Source organism: Symphalangus syndactylus, chromosome 17 (genome assembly GCF_028878055.3).
Source record: "Symphalangus syndactylus isolate Jambi chromosome 17, NHGRI_mSymSyn1-v2.1_pri, whole genome shotgun sequence".
NCBI lineage: Eukaryota > Metazoa > Chordata > Mammalia > Primates > Hylobatidae > Symphalangus > Symphalangus syndactylus.
Window position 1 is genome coordinate 27,304,234 of NC_072439.2, and position 21,259 is coordinate 27,325,492.

The 21,259-nt window shown below is 38.8% G+C and overlaps 1 protein-coding gene and 1 non-coding gene across 11 annotated transcripts in view; one reads left to right on the forward strand and one right to left on the reverse strand.

The window, feature by feature from the left end:
• Positions 1–21,259, reverse strand: part of MON2 (MON2 homolog, regulator of endosome-to-Golgi trafficking) — a 135,221-nt gene that overhangs the window by 35,134 nt on the left and 78,828 nt on the right. For all 10 annotated transcript variants that reach the window (XM_055251068.2, XM_055251066.2, XM_055251067.2 and 7 more), the window contains 5 exons: positions 20,929–21,039; positions 18,537–18,712; positions 15,769–15,931; positions 12,121–12,414; positions 3,037–3,235 (listed from right to left, as the gene is read on the reverse strand). In XM_055251068.2, the coding sequence (XP_055107043.1) occupies positions 3,037–3,235; positions 12,121–12,414; positions 15,769–15,931; positions 18,537–18,712; positions 20,929–21,039 (943 nt within the window). The remainder of the gene's footprint in view (positions 1–3,036; positions 3,236–12,120; positions 12,415–15,768; positions 15,932–18,536; positions 18,713–20,928; positions 21,040–21,259) is intronic.
• Positions 20,253–20,356, forward strand: LOC129467208 (U6 spliceosomal RNA). The gene has a single exon (XR_008652334.1). It is a non-coding gene; the product is annotated as a U6 spliceosomal RNA (small nuclear RNA).

The window sequence follows — 21,259 nt, forward strand, 5'->3', positions numbered from 1 at the left end:
CTATGAAACATGTAAAATAAATAATCAAGGTTTAAGGACTTTCATTTTGGAAAGCTGATAAATCATTAGATTTTTTTAAAAAAGGGATAAACCCCAAATTCCTGGGAAAGCAGTCGGTTAATAGAAAAGCTTGAAGTAGGTCTGGTATAAAACAATAGGTACTATCTGCCTACTCTGGACAAACTGTAACACCTGCCTAGTTATATGCATCTTTCCCCTCCATATTCTTTTTACTAAAAATTGAGGGCCGGGCCCAGTGCCTCACATCTGTAATCCCTGCACTTTGGAAGGCCAAGGCAGGTGGATCACTGGAGGTCAGGAGTTCGAGACCAGCCTGGCCAACATGATGAAACCCTGTCTCTACTAAAAACACAAAAAATTAGCTGGGCATGGTGGTGGTGGGCACCTGTAATCCCAGCTACTCAGAGGCTGAGGCAGGAGAATCGCTTGAACCTAGGAGGCGGAGGTTGCAGTGAGCCGAGATCACACCACTGCACTCCAGCCTGGGCAACAAGAGTGAAACTCCAAAACTCCATCTCAAAAAAAAAAAAACAACTGAGGTATAATTTACATACAATAAAAACACAGAATTTTAAGTAAACTGTTTAAAAGAGTTTTGACAAATTACATTTTAAAATGTCAAACAATTAAAATACTTCTACCTGTTGCCATCGCAGTTTAAAAGTCTCATGAATCATTATATTTGCCAAACAGAATGGTGACCTAATATCAGATTTAGAATATCCCATGCCATTTAGGGAGAAAAACTCCTGCAATTTCTTTATTAACATATTTTATGTCAGAGAAGGGGTCCCTTTAAAAGAGTAGATATAATTATATATTGCACGTGGTTATGTTAAAAATATAAAACTTATTCTAAAATAACAAATATCATTTCTTAAAGTTATAAAAAATTATGAAAGACATTAACTGTCTTATGTCTCCATTTAAAAAAAATCTAAATCTAGGCTGGGCGTGATGGCTCACGCCTGTAATCCCAGCACTTTGAGAGGCTGAGGCAGGCAGATCACCTGAAGTCAGGAGTTTGAGACCAGCCTGACCAACATGAAGAAACCCCGTTTCTACTAAAAATACAAAATTAGCCGGGCATGGTGGCGCATGCCTGTCTGTAATTCCTGCTACTCAGGAGGCTGAGGCAGGAGAATTGCTTGAACCTGGGAGGCAGAGGTTGGGGTGATCCAAGATCACGCCATTGCACTCTAGCCTGGGCAACAAGAATGAGACTCCATCTCAAAAAAAAAATATATATATTTTTTTTTTTTGAGATGGAGTCTCATTAGTTCTTAGCTTTTAAGAGAAATATCACGAAGGTACTAAAAACGATGCTCATTTTGTCAAAACTTAGCAAATGCACAGTGAAAATTTGTGCATTTCACTGTACGTAAATTTTACATGAAAAAAATTCCAATATTTAAAAATACATATACCAAGCCCTACCATGCAAAATGGATCAGACACCATAAATATTTTTGGAAAAAAGGAGAAAAAAGTGCACAAAAAGAACAACATACAAAAATGCTTATGGAATGAGTAAATATGCTTGTGCTTTAACACAAAGAAGTTTAAAAAATGCCAAACACAAAATAATAAAATAGATAAAATAATATGTACAACATGCTCATAACTATGTACAAAAGTACTCTGTTCAACTTTTTCTACCACCACCAGCATTACCATCAGAACTGAAAGTAGTATAATAGGCAACCGGGTTTCTCAGTCTTAGTACCATTGACATTTCTGGTTGTATAATTCTTTGTTATAGGAGGCTGCATTGTAAGATGTGTAGCATCAACCCTTGCCTCTACCCTCCGCAGATGGCAGTAATGCTCAACCTTCCCCAGTTATGACAACTAAAAATGTCTCCAAAATTGCCAAATGTCTTATGGGAGTATAATGGGCCCTGTTTGAGAACCACTGATATACACAACCAACAGCTTCCTAACCAGTCCAACAACATCCTGTCATCCTTCCTTGTTGTCATTCCATTCTACATACACACTAAGATACGCACTTTGTGATCTTTTTGAAGTGCATATTTGATCATGTCAAATCATGAATTAAAATCTATTCAGTAGTTTTTTTCATTGTTCTTAGGATGAAATCCTAACTTTTTTTTTTTTTTTGAGACAGGGTCTCACTCTGTCACGCAGGCTTGAGTGCAGTGGCACGATCTTGGCTAACTGCAGCAACCTCCACATCCCAGGCTCAAGCAAGCCTTGCACCTCAGCCTCCCGAGTAGCTGGGACTGCAGGTGTGCACCACCACATTTGGATGATTTATTTTAAAAAAATTTTTGTAGAGATGAGATCTCATTATATTTCTCAGGCTGGTTTCAAACTCCTGGGCTCAAGCTATCCTGTTGCCTCAGCCTTCCGAAGTGTTGAGGTTATAGGCATGAGCCACCATGCCCAGCCTCCTAACTTTCTCCTAACACATTCTACAAGATCTGGATGATCTGGCCTTTCACTACCTCTTAATCTCTTCGATAATCAAACTCTTTCTTACTCTCTTCATTCTAGACCTTTGAACATGCTAGGGTCCACCATCTCTTTTCCTCAATCTTCTCCTGTCTCTTTTACATTCTCTCATTGACTATAAGGCTCTCCACACTTCATCTTACTCTTGCCTGATGAACTCCTACTTACCCTACAGATCTCAGGAAAACTATTGCTTTCTCAGGAGAGCCCATCTGGAATTCACTTGCCAAGTCAAATACCTATTGAAGCTCAGAATGTACCACTCCTTGTAACATGTCATTGTAGAAATTTTGCCTTTATTTATGTAATTATGGGTACTTCCTCATGCCCACGATAGTAAGAATGATGCGTATTTTGCCTTTCATTGTATCTTCTAGAGGCTAGCCCATAGTAGGTACAAACGAATGAAAACACACATGCTTACACACACACCACACATAAACACTAAGTTAAGATAGACTCTAAAAGAATCGTCTGTATTTTCCAAATTTCTTTTAACATTAATTACTTGTATAATCAGAAAAAAATGTATGTATACCTAAAGGCTGCAGCAAATATCTTCTAGTGTTGAAGATCCTTGCTACTCCAGCCAATGTTAATACCCATGTCTCAGCCCATTGCTTCTCGGCTGTGTCCCTTGAATGATGAATGAGAATATTGCCACCTCCAGACTCAATCTTTTCTTTGTCTGCAGTGGTAGAAGACTCTCGAACTCTGTCCAGTAGATGAAAGAGTACCTAAATATTTATAAAAATGTCATTTAAAATGTATTGATAATATAGCTTAAGTAATAGCACAGGAGCAACAGCATAGGAATCTACAAAGTGTCACAAAAATATACTTGACAGTCTTATCAATCCCTATATATTGGAGGAAACTGACCAATAGAGGTAATTATACATTCTTTTTTTTTTTTTTTTTTTTTTTGATGGAGTCTCACTCTATCACCCAGGCTGGAGTGCAATGGCACGATCTCGCCTCACCGCAACCTCTGCCTCCCAGGTTCAAGTGATTCTCCTGCCACAGACTCCTGAGTTGCTGGGATTACAGGTGTCCACCACCACACCGGCTAATTTTTGTATTTTTACTAGAGATGGGGTTTCATCATGTTGGCCAGGTATCAGTTGAGGATTTATGGGGTAATGTACAAGAAAAGAACAAAGCTGGCCGGGTGCAGTGGCTCATGCCTGTAATCCTAGCACTTTGGGAGGCTGAGGGGGGCAGATCACGAGGTCAGGAGATCGAGACCATCCTGGCTAACACAGTGAAACCCCGTCTCTACCAAAAATACAAAAAAAATTAGCCAGGCGTGGTGGTGGGCGCATGTAGTCCCAGCTACTCAGGAGGCTGAGGCAGGAGAATGGCGTGAATCTGGGAGGCGGAGCTTGCAGTGAGCGGAGATCACACCATTGCACTCCAGCCAGAGTGACAGAGCGAGACTCCATCTCAAAAACAAAAAAATAAAACAAAAAAATACACAGGGGGTGGAGTCAAGATGGCCGAATAGGAACAGCTCTGGTCTACAGCTCCCAGCATAAGCCACGCAGAAGACGGGTGATTTCTGCATTTCCAGCTGAGGTACTGGGTTCATCTCACTAGGGAGTGCCCAATAGTGGGTGCAGGACAGTCGGTGCAGCGCACCATGCGCGAGCTGAGCCGAAGCAGGGCGACGCACTGTCTCACTCGGGAAGCGCAAGGGGTCAGGAAGTTCCCTTTCCTAGTCAAAGAAAGGGGTGACAGATGGCACCTGGAAAATTGGGTCACTCCCACCCTAATACTGCACTTTTCCAATGGGCTTGGAAAAAGGCACACCAGGAAATTGTGTCCTGCACCTGGCTCGGAGGGTCCTACGCCCACGGAGTCTTGCTGATTGCTAGCAAAGCAGTCTGAGAACAAACTGCAAGGCGGCAGCGAGGCTGGGGGAGGGGCGCATGCCATTGCCCAGGCTTGCTGAGGTAAACAAAGCAGCCAGGAAGCTCTAACTAGGTGGAGCTCACCACAGCTCAAGGAGGCCTGCCTGCCTCTGTAGGCTCCAACTCTGGGGGCAGGGCACAGACAAACAAAAAGTCAGCAGTAACCTCTGCAGACTTAAATGTCCCTGTCTGACAGCTTTGAAGAGAGTAGTGGTTCTCCCAGCATGCAGCTGGAGATCTGAGAACGGGCAGACTGCCTCCTAAAGTGGGTCCCTGATCCCCGAGCAGCCTAAGTGGGAGGCACCCCACAGTAGGGACAGACTGACACCTCACTTGGCCGGGTACTCCTCTGACACAAAAATTCCAGAGGAACGATCAGACAGCTGAATTTGTGGTTCATGAAAATCCACTGTTCTGCAGCCACCGCTGCGCACACCCAGGCAAACAGGGTCTGGAGTGGACCTCTAGCAAACACCAACAGACCTGCAACTGAGGGTCCTGTTAGAAGGAAAACTAACAAACAGAAAGGACACCCACACCAAAAACCCATCTGTACATCACCATCATCAAAGACCAAAAGTAGAAAAAACTACAAAGATGGGGAGAAAACAGAGCAGAAAAACTGGAAACTCTAAAAAGCAGAGCACCTCTCCTCCTCCAAAGGAACGCAGTTCCTCACCAGCAATGGAACAAAGCTGGATGGAGAATGACTTTGACGAGTTAAGAGAAGAAGGCTTCAGATGATCAAATTACTCCGAGCTACAGGAGGAAATTCAAACCAATGGCAAAGAAGTTAAAAACTTTCAAAAAAAATTAGACGAATGTATAACTAAAATGACCAATGCAGAGAAGTGCTTAAAGGAGCTGATGGAGCTGAAAGCCAAGTTTCGAGAACTACGTGAAGAATACAGAAGCCTCAGTAGCCGATGCGATCAACTGGAAGAAAGGGTATCAGTGATGGAAGATGAAAACAATGAAATGAAGCGAGAAGGGAAGTTTAGAGAAAAAAGAATAAAAAGAAACGAACAAAGCCTCCAAGAAATATGGGACTATGTGAAATGACCAAACCTACGACTGACTGGTGTACCTGAAAGTGACGGGGAGAATGGAACCAAGTTGGAAAACACTCTGCAAGATATTACCCAGGAGAACTTCCCCAGTCTAGCAAGGCAGGCCAACATTCACATTCGGGAAATACAGAGAACGCCACAAAGATACTCCTCGAGAAGAGCAACCCCAAGACACGTAATTGTCAGATTCACCAAAGTTGAAATGAAAGAAAAATTGTTAAAGGCTACCAGAGAGAAAGGTCGGGTTACCCACAAAGGGAAGCCCATCAGACTAACAGCTGATCTCTCGGCAGAAACTCTATAAGCCAGAAGAGAGTGGGGACCAATATTTAACATTCTTAAAGAAAATAATTTTCAACCTAGAATCTCATATCCAGCCAAACTAAGCTTCATAAGTGAAGGAGAAATAAAATACTTTACAGACAAGCAAATGCTGAGAGATTTTGTCACCACCAGGCCTGCCCTAAAAGAGCTCCTGAAGGAAGCACTAAACATGGAAAGGAACAACCAGTACCAGCCACTGCAAAAACATGCCAAATTGCAAAGAACATCGAGGCTAGGAAGAAACTGCATCAACTAACGAGCAAAATAACCAGCTAACGTCATAATGACAGGATCAAATTCACACATAACAATATTAACTTTAAATATAAATGGGCCAAATGCTCCAATTAAAAGACACAGACTGGCAAACTGGATCAGGAGTCAAGACCCATCAGTGTGCTATATTCAGGAAATCCATCTCACATGCAGAGACACATATAGACTCAAAATAAAGGGATGGAGGAAGATCTACCAAGCAAATGGAAAACAAAAAAAGGCAGGGGTTGCAATCCTAGTCTCTGATAAAACAGACTTTAAACTAACAAAGATAAAAAGAGACAAAGAAGGCCATTACATAATGGTAAGGGGATCAATTCAACAAGAAGACCTAACTATCCTAAATATATATGCACCCAATACAGGAGCACCCAGATTCATAAAGCAAGTCCTGAGTGACCTACAAAGAGACTTAGACTCCCACACAATAATAATGGGAGATTTTAACACCCCACTGTCAACATTAGACAGATCAACGAGACAGAAAGTTAATAAGGATGCCCAGGAATTGAACTCAGCTCTGCACCAAGCGGACCTAATAGACATCTACAGAACTCTCCACTCCAAATCAACAGAATATACATTTTTTTCAGCACCACACCACACCTATTCCAAAATTGACCACACAGTTGGAAGTAAAGCTCTCCTCAGCAAATGTAAAAGAACAGAAATTATAACAAACTGTCTCTCAGACCACAGTGCAATCAAACTAGAACTCAGGATTAAGAAACTCACTCAAAACCGCTCAACTACATGGAAACTGAACAACCTGCTCCTGAATCACTACTGGGTACATAATGAAATGAAGGCAGAAATAAAGATGTTCTTTGAAACCAACGAGAACAAAGACACAACATACCAGAATCTCTGGGACACATTCAAAGCAGTGTGTAGAGGGAAATTTATAGCACTAAATGCCCACAAGAGAAAGCAGGAAAGATCCAAAATTGACACCCTAACATCACAATTAAAAGAACTAGAAAAGCAAGAGCAAACACATTCAAAAGCTAGCAGAAGGCAAGAAATAACTAAAATCAGAGCAGAACTGAAGGAAACAGAGACACAAAAAACCCTTCAAAAAATTAATGAATCCAGGAGCTGGTTTTCTGAAAAGATCAACAAAATTAATAGACCGCTAGCAAGACTAATAAAGAAGAAAAGACAGAAGAATCAAATAGATGCAATAAAAAATGATAAAGGTGATATCACCACTGATCCCACAGAAATACAAACTACCATCAGAGAATACTATAAACACCTCTATGCAAATAAACTAGAAAATCTAGAAGAAATGGATAAATTCCTCGACAAATACACCCTCCCAAGACTAAACCAGGAAGAAGTTGAATCTCTGAATAGACCAATAACAGGCTCTGAAATTGTGGCAATAATCAATAGTTTACCAACCAAAAAGAGTCCAGGACCTGATGGATTCACAGCCGAATTCTACCAGAGGTACAAGGAGAAACTGCTACCATTCCTTCTGAAACTATTCCAATCAATAGAAAAAGAGGGAATCCTCCCTAACACATTTTATGAGGCCAGCATCATCCTGATACCAAAGCCTGGCAGAGACACAACAAAAAAAGAGAATTTCAGACCGGTATCCTTGATGAACATCGATGCAAAAATCCTCAATAAAATACTGGCAAATCGAATCCAGCAGCACATCTAAAAGCTTATCCAACATGATCAAGTGGGCTTCATCCCTGGGATGCAAGGCTGGTTCAACATATGCAAATCAATAAATGTAATCCAGCATATAAACAGAACCAAAGACAAAAACCACATGATTATCTCAATAGATGCAGAAAAGGCCTTTGACAAAATTCAACAACCCTTCATGCTAAAAACCCTCAATAAATTAGGTATTGATGGGACGTATCTCAAAATAATAAGAGCTATCTATGACAAACCCACAGCCAATATCATACTGAATGGGCAAAAACTGGAAGCATTCCCTTTGAAAACGGGCACAAGACAGGGATGCCCTCTCTCACCACTCCTATTCAACATAGTGTTGGAAGTTCTGGCCAGGGCAATCAGGCAGGAGAAGGAAATAAAGGGTATTCAATTAGGAAAAGAGGAAGTCAAATTGTCCCTGTTTGCAGATGACATGATTGTATATCTAGAAAACCTCATTGGCTCAGCCCAAAATCTCCTTAAGCTGATAAGCAACTTCAGCAAAGTCTCAGGATACAAAATCCATGTACAAAAATCACAAGCATTCTTGCACACCAATCACAGACAAACAGAGAGCCAAATCATGAGTGAACTCCCATTCACAATTGCTTCAAAGAGAATAAAACATCTAGGAATCCAACTTACAAGGGATGTGAAGGACCTCTTCAAGGAGAACTACAAACCACTGCTCAATGAAATAAGAGGATACAAACAAATGGAAGAACATTCCATGCTCATGGGTTGGAAGAATCAATATCGTGAAAATGGCCATACTGCCCAAGGTAATTTATAGATTCAATGCCATCCCCATCAAGCTACCAATGACTTTCTTCACAGAATTGGAAAAAACTACTTTAAAGTTCATATGGAACCAAAAAAGAGCCCGCATTGCCAACTCAATCCTAAGCCAAAAGAACAAAGCTGGAGGCATCAGGCTACCTGACTTCAAACTATACTACAAGGCTACAGTAACCAAAACAGCATGGTACTGGTACCACAACAGAGACATAGATCAATGGAACAGAACAGAGCCCTCAGAAATAATGCCACATATCTACAACTATCTGATCTTTGACAAACCTGACAAAAACAAGAAATGGGGAAAGGATTTCCTATTTAATAAATGGTGCTGGGAAAACTGGCTAGCCATATGTAGAAAGCTGAAACTGGATCCCTTCCTTACACCTTATACAAAAATTAATTCAAGATGGAGGAAAGATTTACATGTTAGACCTAAAACCATAAAAACCCTAGAAGAAAACCTAGGCAATACCATTCAGGACATAGGCATGGGCAAGGACTTCATGTCTAAAACACCAAAAGCAATGGCAACAAAAGCCAAAATTGACAAATGGAATCTAATTAAACTAAAGAGCTTCTGCACAGCAAAAGAAACTACCATCAGAGTGAACAGGCAATCTACAAAATGGGAGAAAATTTTCTCAACCTACTCATCTGACAAAGGGGTAGGTAATCCAGAATCTACAATGAACTCAAACAAATTTACAAGAAAAAAACAAACAACCTCATCAAAAAGTGCACGAAGGACATGAACAGACACTTCTCAAAAGAAGACATTTATGTAGCCAAAAAACACATGCAAAAATGCTCATCATCACTGGCCATCAGAGAAATGCAAATCAAAACCACAATGAGATACCATCTCACACCAGTTAGAATGGCCATCATTAAAAAGTCAGGAAACAACGGGTGCTGGAGAGGATGTGGAGAAATAGGAACACTTTTACACTCTTGGTGGGACTGTAAACTAATTCAACCATTGTGGAAGTCAGTGTGGCGATTCCTCAGGGATCTTGAACTAGAAATACCATTTGACCCAGCCATCCCGTTACTGGGTACATACCCAAAGGACTATAAATCATGCTGCTATAAAGACACATGCACACGTATGTTTATTGCGGCACTATTCACAATAGCAAAGACTTGGAACCAACCCAAATGTCCAACAACGACAGACTGGATTAAGAAAATGTGGCACATATACACCATGGAATACTATGCAGCCATAAAAAATGATGAGTTCATGTCCTTTGTAGGGACATGGATGAAACTGGAAACCATCTTTCTCAGTAAACTATCACAAGGACAAAAAACCAAACACCGCATGTTCTCCCTCATAGGTGGGAATTGAACAATGAGAACACGTGGACACAGGAAGGGGAACACCACACTCCGGGGACTGTTGTGGGGTTGGGGGAGGGGGGAGGGACAGCATTAGGAGACATACCTAATGCTAAATGACGAGTTAATGGGTGCAGCAAACCAACATGGCACATGGATACATATGTAACAAACCTGCACATTGTGCACATGTACCCTAAAACTTAAAGTATAATAATAATAATAAAATTAAAAAAAAAAAAAAAACCACACACACACAAAGGTAAGGAGAGGGGTTCAGGACAAAAGTAGAATTATTGGAGACGGCTCACGCCTGTAATCCCAGTGCTTTTTTTTTTTTTTTTTGAGACGGAGTCTTGCTCTGTCACCCAGGCTGGAGTGCAGTGGCATGATCTCGGCTCACTGCAAGCTCCGCCTCCCGGGTTCACACCATTCTCCTGTCTCAGCCTCCCGAGAAGGTGGGACTACAGGCGCCCGCTACCACGCCCGGCTAGCTTTTTTGTGTGTTTTAGTAGAGACGGGGTTTCACCGTGTTAGCCAGGATGGTCTCAATGCCCTGACCTTGTGATCCACCCACGTCGGCCTCCCAAAGTGCTGGGATTACAGGCATGAGCCACCGCGCCCGGCCAATCCCAGTGCTTTGGAAGGCCATAAAGTGGGGAGGATTGCTTGAATCCTACAGTTTGAGAACAGCCGGGGCAATATAGTGAGACTATCTCTACAAAAAAAAATTTAAAAATTAGCTGGGCTTGGTAGTGTGAGCCTACAGTCCTAGCTACTCAAGAGACTGAGGTGGGAGGATCGCTTGAGCCTGGCAGGTCAAGGCTGTAGTGTGCTATGATCAGGCCCCTGCACTCAAGCCTGAGTGACAGAGCAAGACCCTATCTTTCACTTACAAAAAAAGACCAACTGTAGCCTATGAATAATTTCTGTGTTTCTCAAAGCGTGGTCTCTGAACTAACCAGCAGCATCAAGCTTCACCCAGGAACTTGATAGAAATACAAATTCTCAGGCCTCACTCCAGGCCAAAATAATCAGAAACTCATGTTTGGGGAGGGCTGACAATAGTGGCTCAACATTCTGTGCTTTAACAAGTCTTCAAGGTGATTCTGTTACACTCTAATGTTTAAGAGACTGAAGTAGAATAGTCTGGAAATCAATTACAGAAAATAAGACAATGCAAGGGGTGTGAGAAGAAAATCATTAAGAATTAGGCAGCAAGAAGATAAAAAATGAAGTTGCTTGAAAGGAAAATTAGAATCAGAAAAGTATTAGATTAAAAACAAACTGTATGGGAGAATTAAGCATGTTTGTGATCTGAGGAGGAACTATGGGATGGAATTGAAATAGAAGACAGAAGGAAAGAGGGCTTTTACTACAATAGATATGGGGTTTCACCATATTGGCCAGGTTGGTCTTGAACTCCTGACCTCAGGTGATCCTGCTGCCTCAGCCTCCTAAAGTACTGGGATTACAGGCGTGAGCCACCATGCCCAGCCCATTAATTTTTTAAGAAGACATTTTGGGGTCTATTAATTTGAAAAACTCACAAAAGCAAGTGAAAGGATTATAAAAACAGAATTTTATTATAATGGAACAGATGGAACAAAAAAGATGAGACTTTTAGCAAAAAGGGAATGATCACTAATAAACTGCTGATTTTATTAGAAGTTTCAAAAGAAGAAAAAAATGAAAACGTAATTTAATGAATAAACATTACATGTACAATATACCATTTGGAGGTTACTTTTGTTTGGTGAGCCTACAAGTAAACTTCATTGCTATTGATATTCATCTGTTAATAAAATTCTCTTTTGATTAAATTACATATCTATAAGTAGACCTCAAAAGTAAAACAAACAAAAACCCCAAAAGCTTTCCACTCTATGGTAAGGGATTGATTACCCTTTGTTGTTTAGTAACTCCTGGTTTTTACCATTTGGGAAAACGGGGGGAAAAAAAGGAGAAAGGCAAAGGCAGAAATCACGAGAGTGATAATAAGAGATGAAGACAGAAACAGAGATAAGGCTGTTAGTATTTAATTTGCTCTGTATGAGGTACAATTTACAATATGACACAGTTATTTCCTGTTTTGTCAAATACACAAATGCATGGAAATTCTTTAAAAATTAAAAGAAATAAGTTTAACTGAAAAAGTATTAATATATAAGCATGTCTCATTAAAAGCTGATAGTCCAATCTATTTTACAATACCTTCCAGATAACAGTGTGCCAGGTTGAATGCTGTAATAAAGTTCCATGCGCACCAATTGTAGAAAACAGAGTTTGCCCTGCACTCTTCCTGACAGCAGGACGGGGATCCACACATAGTTCACCCAATTTTGCATAAAGACATAACCACAAGCAATCAAATGGCGGTGCAGGGTGGAATGGCCGATTTAAAACAACTCCTTTCTCTTCTGCCTGCTTTTGCTGTGCTGCCTCTTCCTTATTTAGTTCTTTTTCAATAGTTTCCCCTCTTTGGAAAAAATAATCTGAAATATTCCACTAAAAAGCAAAGTAGAAAAATATTAGTTCATTCAAGGTTTTGTTTTAAACACATAAATATGCAACATGTGGCTGTTTTACCTTTCAGAGTAAAACTTTAAAAACATTACTTCAAAAATCTCTTTCCTAGTAGAATAGATTGAATGAAAATATCTCTTCTTCTGTCAGTGTCTCTACATTATTTCAGGAGAAAGTGAGGAAACAATCTTGTGCTAACATTTTTTTTTTTTTACTTTTTTATTATAAAAAATGTCAAGAACATAGAAAAAACCAAGAATAGTATAAGGAACTTGAACATATTGATATATCTACCACCTAAATATAACAACTGTTAACTATAAAAAATATAACTATAATATCATTACCACCCTAACCATGTTAACAATTCCTTAATATTGTTTAATAAGTTTGTAATTTCATACAAGAGCAATTACTGTTTCCAAACATATCTTATATTAATGATAATTATGCCAATGGTTAAAATGTAGAGAATCCAGTACTGTGGACATAAATGTAAAATAAAGGAGGTGCTATCCAGCAGTAATTTAAGCAATGCTGAACTAGCCACCCACTTGCAATCATATATGCAACATGCTTACATTTTTTCCCATGTAAAAATGGGAAAAATAATAGTAATAGTAAAATACAGTTGTCCCTCGGTATCCGTGGGGGATTGGTTTCAGGACCTCCCACCCCATACCCAAATCCACAAATCCTCAAGTCCGTTATATAAAATGGTGTAGTATTTGAATATAACCTACACACATCCTCCCGTATACTTTGAATAATACTAGGTAACTTTTAATACCTAACATAAGGTAAATGCTATGTAACTAGTTGTTATACTGCATTGTTTAGGTAATATTGACAAGAAAGCCTGTACATGTTCAGGACAGACACAACTATCCTGTTTTAAAAAAAATTTTTCTATTTATAGTTGGTTGAATCTACAGATGCAGAAGCCACAAATATTAAGAGCAGAACATAGGAAGAGCTGAATGTAGTAACTTATCTAGCTTGTGAGGAGAATTTAAAGTTCAAATTTATAAAACTTCTGAGTTTTAATACACATTTAAAAGATTCTAAATAATTGTCTTTAAATATATGTTGAAAACAATTCTGTGCATGTTTATTTCATGTAATGTTAACAATTCTCTAAGATTTCATTACAGAGATACCTTGTTTTATTGCACTTCTCTTTGTTGTGCTTCACACATAATTGCAATTTTTATAAATTGCAATTTATAAAGGTTTGTGGTAACCCTGCATTGAACAAGTCTGTTGGTATCATTTTTTTCCAGCAGCATGTGATCACTTTGTGTCTCTGTGCCACATTTTAGTAATACTTGTAATATTTCAAACTTTTTAATTATTACTATGTCTGTTATGGTGATCTATGATCCCTGATCTTTTTTTTTTTTGAGACGGAGTCTTTCTCTGTCCCCCAGGCTGGAGTGCAGTGGCACGATCTCAGCTCACCACAACCTCCACCTCCTGGGTTCACGCCATTCTCCTGCCTCAGCCTCCCGAGTAGCTGGGACCACAGGCGCCCACCAACACGCCCGGCTAATTTTTTGTATTTTTTAGTAGAGACGGAGTTTCACTGTTAGCCAGGATGGTCTCGATCTCCTGACCTCGTGATCCACCCGCCTCGGCCTCCCAAAGTGCTGGGATTACAGGCTTGAGCCACCGCGCCCGGCCCGATCCGTGATCTTTGATGTGACTATTGTAACTATTTGGGGGCACATGAGCCGTACCTATGTAAGATGGCAAACTTAACGTGAGTTTTCTAACTGTTTCATCATCAGGTTGTTTCCTCATCTTTTTACTTCTTCTCAGGCCTCCCTATTTCTTCAGATACAACAACAGTGAAATTAGGCCAATTAACCCTACAATGACCTGTAAGTGTTCAAGTAAAAGGAAGAGTCGCATTTCTCTCACTTTCAATCAAAAGCTAGAAATAATTAAGCTTAGTGAGGAAGGCATGTTGAAAACCAAGACAGGCCAAAAGCTGGGCCTCTTGTGCCAGTGAGCCAAGTTGTGAATGCACAGGATAAGTTCTTGAAGGAAACGAAAACTGCTACTCCAAAGAACAAACAAATGATAAGAAAGTACATCCTGGTGGGCACCTGTAATCCCAGCTACATGGGAGGCTGAGGCAGGAGAATCGCTTGAAGCCAGGAGGCAGAGGTTGCAGTGAGCCAAGATCACGCCACTGCATTTCGGCCTGGGCGACAAGAGCAAGACTCCGTCTCAGAAAAAAAAAAAAAAAGAAAGAAAGAAAGAAGAAAGTACACCAGCCTTATTGATGGTATCAAGAAACTTTTAGCTGTCTGGATAGAAGGTCAAACGAGCTACAAGATTCCCTTAAGCCAAAGCCTAATCCAGAGCAAGGTCCTAATTCTCCTCAATTCTATAAAGGCTGAGCAAGGTGAGGAAGCTGCAGAAGAAAAGTCTGAAGCTAGCAGGGGCTAGTTCATGAGGTTTAAGAAAAGACGTTATCACCATAACCTACAAGTACAAGGTGAAGCAGCAAGTGCTGATGTAGAAGCTGTAGCAAGTCATCCAGATCTAGCTAAGATCACCGACGAAGGTGGCTACACTGACCAACAGATTTTCAATGTAGACAAAACAGCCTTTTTATTATTATTATTATTTTTTACAGAAACAAGGTCTGGGTCTGTCGCCAAGGCTGAAGTGCAGTGCTGTGATCATAGCTCACTGCAGCCTCCAATTCCTGGGCTCAAACAATCCTCCCATCCCAGCTTCCCATGTAGCTGAGACTACAGGTGTGCACCACCATACACAGCTAATTTTTAGTAGAGATGGGAGTCTCATTTTATTGCCCAGGCTGGTCTCAAACTCCTGGCCTCAGCAATCCTCCCACCTCAGCCTCCCAAAGTGCTGGGATTATAGGCATCAGCTACCATGCCCAGCCTGAAACAGCCTTCTACTTGAAGATGTCATGTAGGACTTTCATGGCTAAAGATAAAAAGTTAATGCTTGGCTTCAAGGTTTCAAAGTACAAGCTGATTTTCTTGTCAGGGGCTAATGTAATTGGTTCACATAAAAGTCAGCTGAAGATTTCCCTTGCATATACTATTGTTTACTAAACTCTTTCATGACAAACTCTGTAAAACCCAAACTTCAGCTCAATGTATGACAATTATTTCAAAATTTTGTTATTAATATTTAAGTGATGTTACTTAATCCTTCACACAGATATAAGTTTGAAATTTAAAAGCCATATAAACAATTTGCAAAGAGCTAAAAGTATATTTGCTTAGCATTCACTCCCAACTGAGTAACAATGATTGCTAAATTATATTATATTCTAAGGACAATGATACTTACCAATAAACCTATTGAAGTTAAACTAATATTGAGTTCTTGGTTATGGAGGCCAAAGCTACCTGCAACATCTACAACTATTTGCAGGCAAGTACAAGGCATTGTTGGTAGAAAATCTGTCACAACCAACTGAAGACACTGGAATGCAGTTCGTATCAAGGATTCTCTGAAAACAAAAGAAATGTATACAGATGCACTTATTTTATTTATTTATTTTTGAGACAGGGTCTCACTCTGTCACTCAGGTTGGAGTGCAGTGGTGCGATCACGCCTCACTCTCAACCTCCCTGGATCATGTGATCCTCCCACCTCAGCTTCCCCAGTAGCTGGGACTACAGGTGCACACCCCCATGCCTTTTTTTCTTCTTTCTTTTTTTTTTTTTTTGTGGAGACAGGGTCCCACTATGTTGCCTCGGCTGGTCTTAATTTCCTGGGCTCAAGCGATCCTCCTGCCTTAGCCTCCCAAAGTGCTACGATTACAGGCATGAGCTACCACACCCAGCCTTACTTATGCATTTAAAAGAAATGTGTAAAAATACATACCTTAAAAAAATTTGAAGTAAAATTTTATTTTAGAATTTAAATAAGAAACTTTTTCCTAATATCGATCATAAAGTATTTTAACATTTACATAAATGTAAAAAAGATATGCTTACTTAAACAAATTAACAAAAACAAAGAAAGAAGCTTACAGGTAATAAGAAATAAAAGCAAATTTAAAAATAAAGTATTAACATCATATTACTTCTATTTGTATTTCATACCAACTAACCAAAGAAAACTTAGACAATAAATGAGAATGGGAAGTTTGCTACAGTTATTTTTCTCCTCACTGTATCCCTGATATCTAGTACAGTGCCCAGTACATGTAAATACACACAATTTACTGAAAAAGAGCTCCTCATTCTTTTATATCCGTACATATCTTATTTAAATCTCCAAAGAAATATAAAAACCCACATCCAGTCAGTGACAAAAGAGTAAATTTTGAATTTCAAATAAAGATAATAAGAAGTACTTAGTTTTGGAGAAAAATCCTGATGGTAAAAAATAATAATGAAAATGGTAAGGATAATTGCTAATACTCTGAGTGCTTAGTATGTCACATATTTTCTAAGTGTTTTACACCCATTAATTCATTATACCCTTACTACAATGCCCTATTTAATACACCACATTATAGGTTGGGAGAAGACACTTAAGCTTAATCTAAGCTGATCTCTTCAATTTAAGCATCTCAATATTTTGTAGTATTTAAAGAATTTTATTACTATAAATAGTTAAGAAAAATTAACTTTCCATAATATTCTCAAGCATCTTGGTCATCTACAACTTCTGAACTAGTCATCAAAACAAAAGTGTGTTACTGCAGAATTACAGAAAAATCTATCCAAGGTCTGTCTGCTTAATCTCTCCACTGCAATCTCCTACCCCAAAAGTTAAACAAGTCCGTATGTCCCCTCCAAATTTGCTCTTCCTTGTGTATTCCCTATTTAGTTAATGATACTACCATCCCCCACTAAACTGCCTAAGTCAGAAATCTAGAAGTCACTCCTGATTGCTATTTTCCCCTATGCCCCGCTACAGTCAATCCGTTAAGTAGCTCAAATCCATCTCTTATTTCTAGTGAGCACTTGTAGGCATTCTCATTTCCCACCTTCCCTTCCGTGCTGCTGTCACAGTGATATCTATCAAATTCATATATGATTACGTCATTCCTCTGCTTAAAATCTCAAAATGTCTCCCACATGAATTCTGGATACATTCAAATCATTTATATAAGCATATAAATCTCCTTCATAATTTTGCCTCTGTCCTCCTTCTGAAGGTTTCTTTTTTTGTGGCATAACAAACTACAGTCATGTATTGCTTACTGACAAGGATATGATCTGAGAAATGTGTCATTAGGTGATTCTGTTGCTGTATGAACATCACAGAGTTTACTGACACAAACCTAGATGACATAACCTACTACACACCTGGGCTATATGGTATATTATTGCTCCTGGGCTACAAACTTGTACAGCTTGCTCCTGTCCTGAATACTGTAGGCAATTGTAACACAATATGAGTATTTATGTACTGAAGCATATCTAAACATAGAAAAGGTACAGTAAAAACAGAGTACTAAAATCTTATGGGACCTCCATCATATATGTGGTCTGTTGTTGACTGAAACGTTAGGCAGCGTATAACTATACCTTCTCACTAGGATTCTATGTCTAAGGCAGGAGCTATTTACCTGTGTAATCAGAATAACTATCATGCATAGTATCTGAAATACACTATGCACAGAATAAATGTTTAATAAATTAAAAAGTAAGGAAAAAGTTACTTTACAGCAATTTCTGACTGCCTAATATATATAGGGAGGTCAAGCCCTAAATGCTATTTCACATCTTATCAAATAATTTATTTATTTTAACAAAACACAACCCAATCTTTGGATGTGTTATAAAATTTGTTAGATTGTTTCATGTATAAGTAAGAATCATGTATTCTTGCATGAATGTCAAATAAAGAGCAATTTTTCCATCTTTCCAAACCAAAGGTGATCCCTAAAAATTGCCTGTAGCCACTTAGGGGTAGAGTTAAGAAAAACTATTACAGATCTTAGCCTTAAGCAGGAAGCACATACATGAAAAAAATAACCACTATTTCAAGATTTTAGGATGGAGTCCTTTTCTACCTCTATCACTTTTTTGATGTTAATTTTATTTTATTTATATTTTATTTTTCATACATATTTTTTCTCAATTTTAAATACTTACCCTTGATCATTTCTGATTGCTCCCATGACTCCAAGCACTAATGGCCATCCAGGCCCAAGACTGTCTCCCTGACTCTGCAGAATCTGCAACACACATTCTAACTGCTTGAGTCGAATATCTGGATGATTAATATTGGACATCTCCTTTAATGGGTTCAATAAAAGCAACTGCAGCCTCTGAAAAGGGGGCAAGAAACTAATTAGGAAGAGAAGTCCAAAAAGACAAGAAGGCTTTGCTGTTGCTTTTCAAGTTTAAATTCATCTCCATTCAGACTACTACGGGAAACAGATATTTTTATGTTTTATTTATTTTTTTTGAAATGAAGTCTCATTCTGTCACCCAGGAGGCTGGAGTGCAGTGGTGCAATCTTGGCTCACTGCACCCTCCGTCTCCTTGGTTCAAGTGATCCTCCTCTTTCAGCCTCCTGAGTAGCTGGGATTACAGGCATGTACCACCATGTCCGGTTAATTTTTGTATTTTTAGTAGAGACGAGGTTTCACCATGTTGGCCAGGCTGGTCTTGAACTCCTGACCTCAGGTGATCTGCCCACCTTGGCCTCCCAAGGTGCTGGGATTACAGATGTGAGCCACCATGCCCGTTTGGAATTTTTCTACTCATTTATCTAACAGTAATTATTAAAGACAAATCTATATTTTTAAGTAAGAGAAAAAATCAACTTTCAAGATGTTAGATTTTAGGTAAATGGGTAGTTTTCTTACTTTAAAAGATACTAATTATAGACCCCATAAATAATAGAAATAAATTTCACTAAAGGAAATATATCTCTAGATACATTTGGAGAGAGGGAATCAATTCCCAATTTCTAAAATGACCTTTCATTTACTTTATTAATGTATATCACATGTATTTAAATGTAAAATTCTCAAGTGTAATGTAGTAATAGAAGCTATAATACTTATAAAAAATGAATAAATGTAGCAGATATTAACAAAGATGACATAGCCGGGCGCGGTGGCTCACGCTTGTAATCCCAGCACTTTGGGAGGCCGAGGCGGGCGGATCACGAGGTCAGGAGATCGAGACCACGGTGAAACCCCGTCTCTACTAAAAAATACAAAAAATTAGCCGGGCGCGGTGGCGGGCGCCTGTAGTCCCAGCTACTCGGAGGCTGAGGCAGGAGAATGGCGTGAACCCGGGAGGCGGAGCTTGCAGTGAGCCGAGATTGCGCCACTGCACTCCAGCCCGGGCGACAGAGCGAGACTCTGTCTCAAAAAAAAAAAAAAAAAAAAAAAAAAAAAAAAAAAAAAAAAAAAAAAAAAAAAAAAAAAACAAAGATGACATAAAACCACGAAATTTGTTGGCGACTTAAAAAAAGCACTCTGTCTATCCCTTTCAGCATCTGAAAACCTTTCATTCTTAACTTTTTTCTCTCTAGGGGATTCATTTATTTGGTTCATTCACTGAATAAACATTTCTAAGCTTTCACTATGCACTAAGTATTAAGCTGGACATTGAGGATATCAAAATAAATGGAAAAGGGTATTATTTTTTTTTTAAAAATCAAATTGTTGCAGAAGAACATATGAAATCATTAAATGTAAGCTCTATAAGCTTTATAATATCTTTTCTGTCTTGTTCATCATCTTATTCCAGGAGGTGTATTCAATAATTATGTGTTAACTCAATTTCTAGAATACAATTACAATACAATAAGATGATGAGGGCAATTGGAATGGTTATTAAATGCCTCATTCTGTGATTGCTTCAGTAGCACATATACTGAAATTGAAATGATACAGAGATTAGCACAGCCCCTGGGCAAGGATGACATGCAAATTCATGATGTACTCCATATTTTTATTTAAAAGATTAAAAAATAAATAAATGCCTCATTCCTACTCAGTCATGAAACAATAAAACTTTGGTAGACTTTTTAAAAAGTGGGTACAAATAATAGAGTCAGGACAAAGAATTCATGACAAAAGTAAACTCTGGAAGTAAAAAATAATTTAAAATTATTTTAAAATAAAAATCTATTTCACTGTGCTTGTTTCTTCTGCCACTTATTTTCTCCCCATGTAAGGGTACTGAGAAAAAAAAAAAAAATCCAGGGACAGGTAAAGACCAAAGCAAAAGAGGCTCCAAAACAATACTTTAGCACTGCATGAAGAAGAAAACTTACAAACGTGAGACCAATTCCAGGTAATTTAACTTAGGTTAGTGTCATCCACAAGATGTTTAAAATTTTTTATGAAGACAGCCCTAAAAATCTCTTACCTTATGTAAGAGATTCAGGGCCTACATATAAAATAGAGTATTAAGTTAAAAACCCTACTCTTAGAATATGATCTACCTGATAAGAAAAAAATCACATATGGAGGAGGATAATTTTATATTGAGTATTCTTTTTAAAAAGTAAGGTTTTTATTACCTGGTTTTGTGAGAGTGGAGGATCATGGTTAAATGTTAATCCTGCTTTAATAAGGGAAGTTAAAGCTTCTGCTCCCCATTCTCTCATTCGAGAGTTTGGATGCTGGCAGACCTGAAGGTATATAAAATTAAGTTTAATTTGTATACTTAAGCTATGAATCACACATCAATTTTACATTTTATATCAAATGTTCAATAAGGGTTGGAAGAAAAATTACACCCAAAATGTAAGTTAGCTTACCTTCTGAATAAGGGCAAGAGCAAGCAATAGAGAGACAGAAGAAAAAAGATGAAACTAAAACAATTTACAGAAAAGAAAGGATTTCATAACA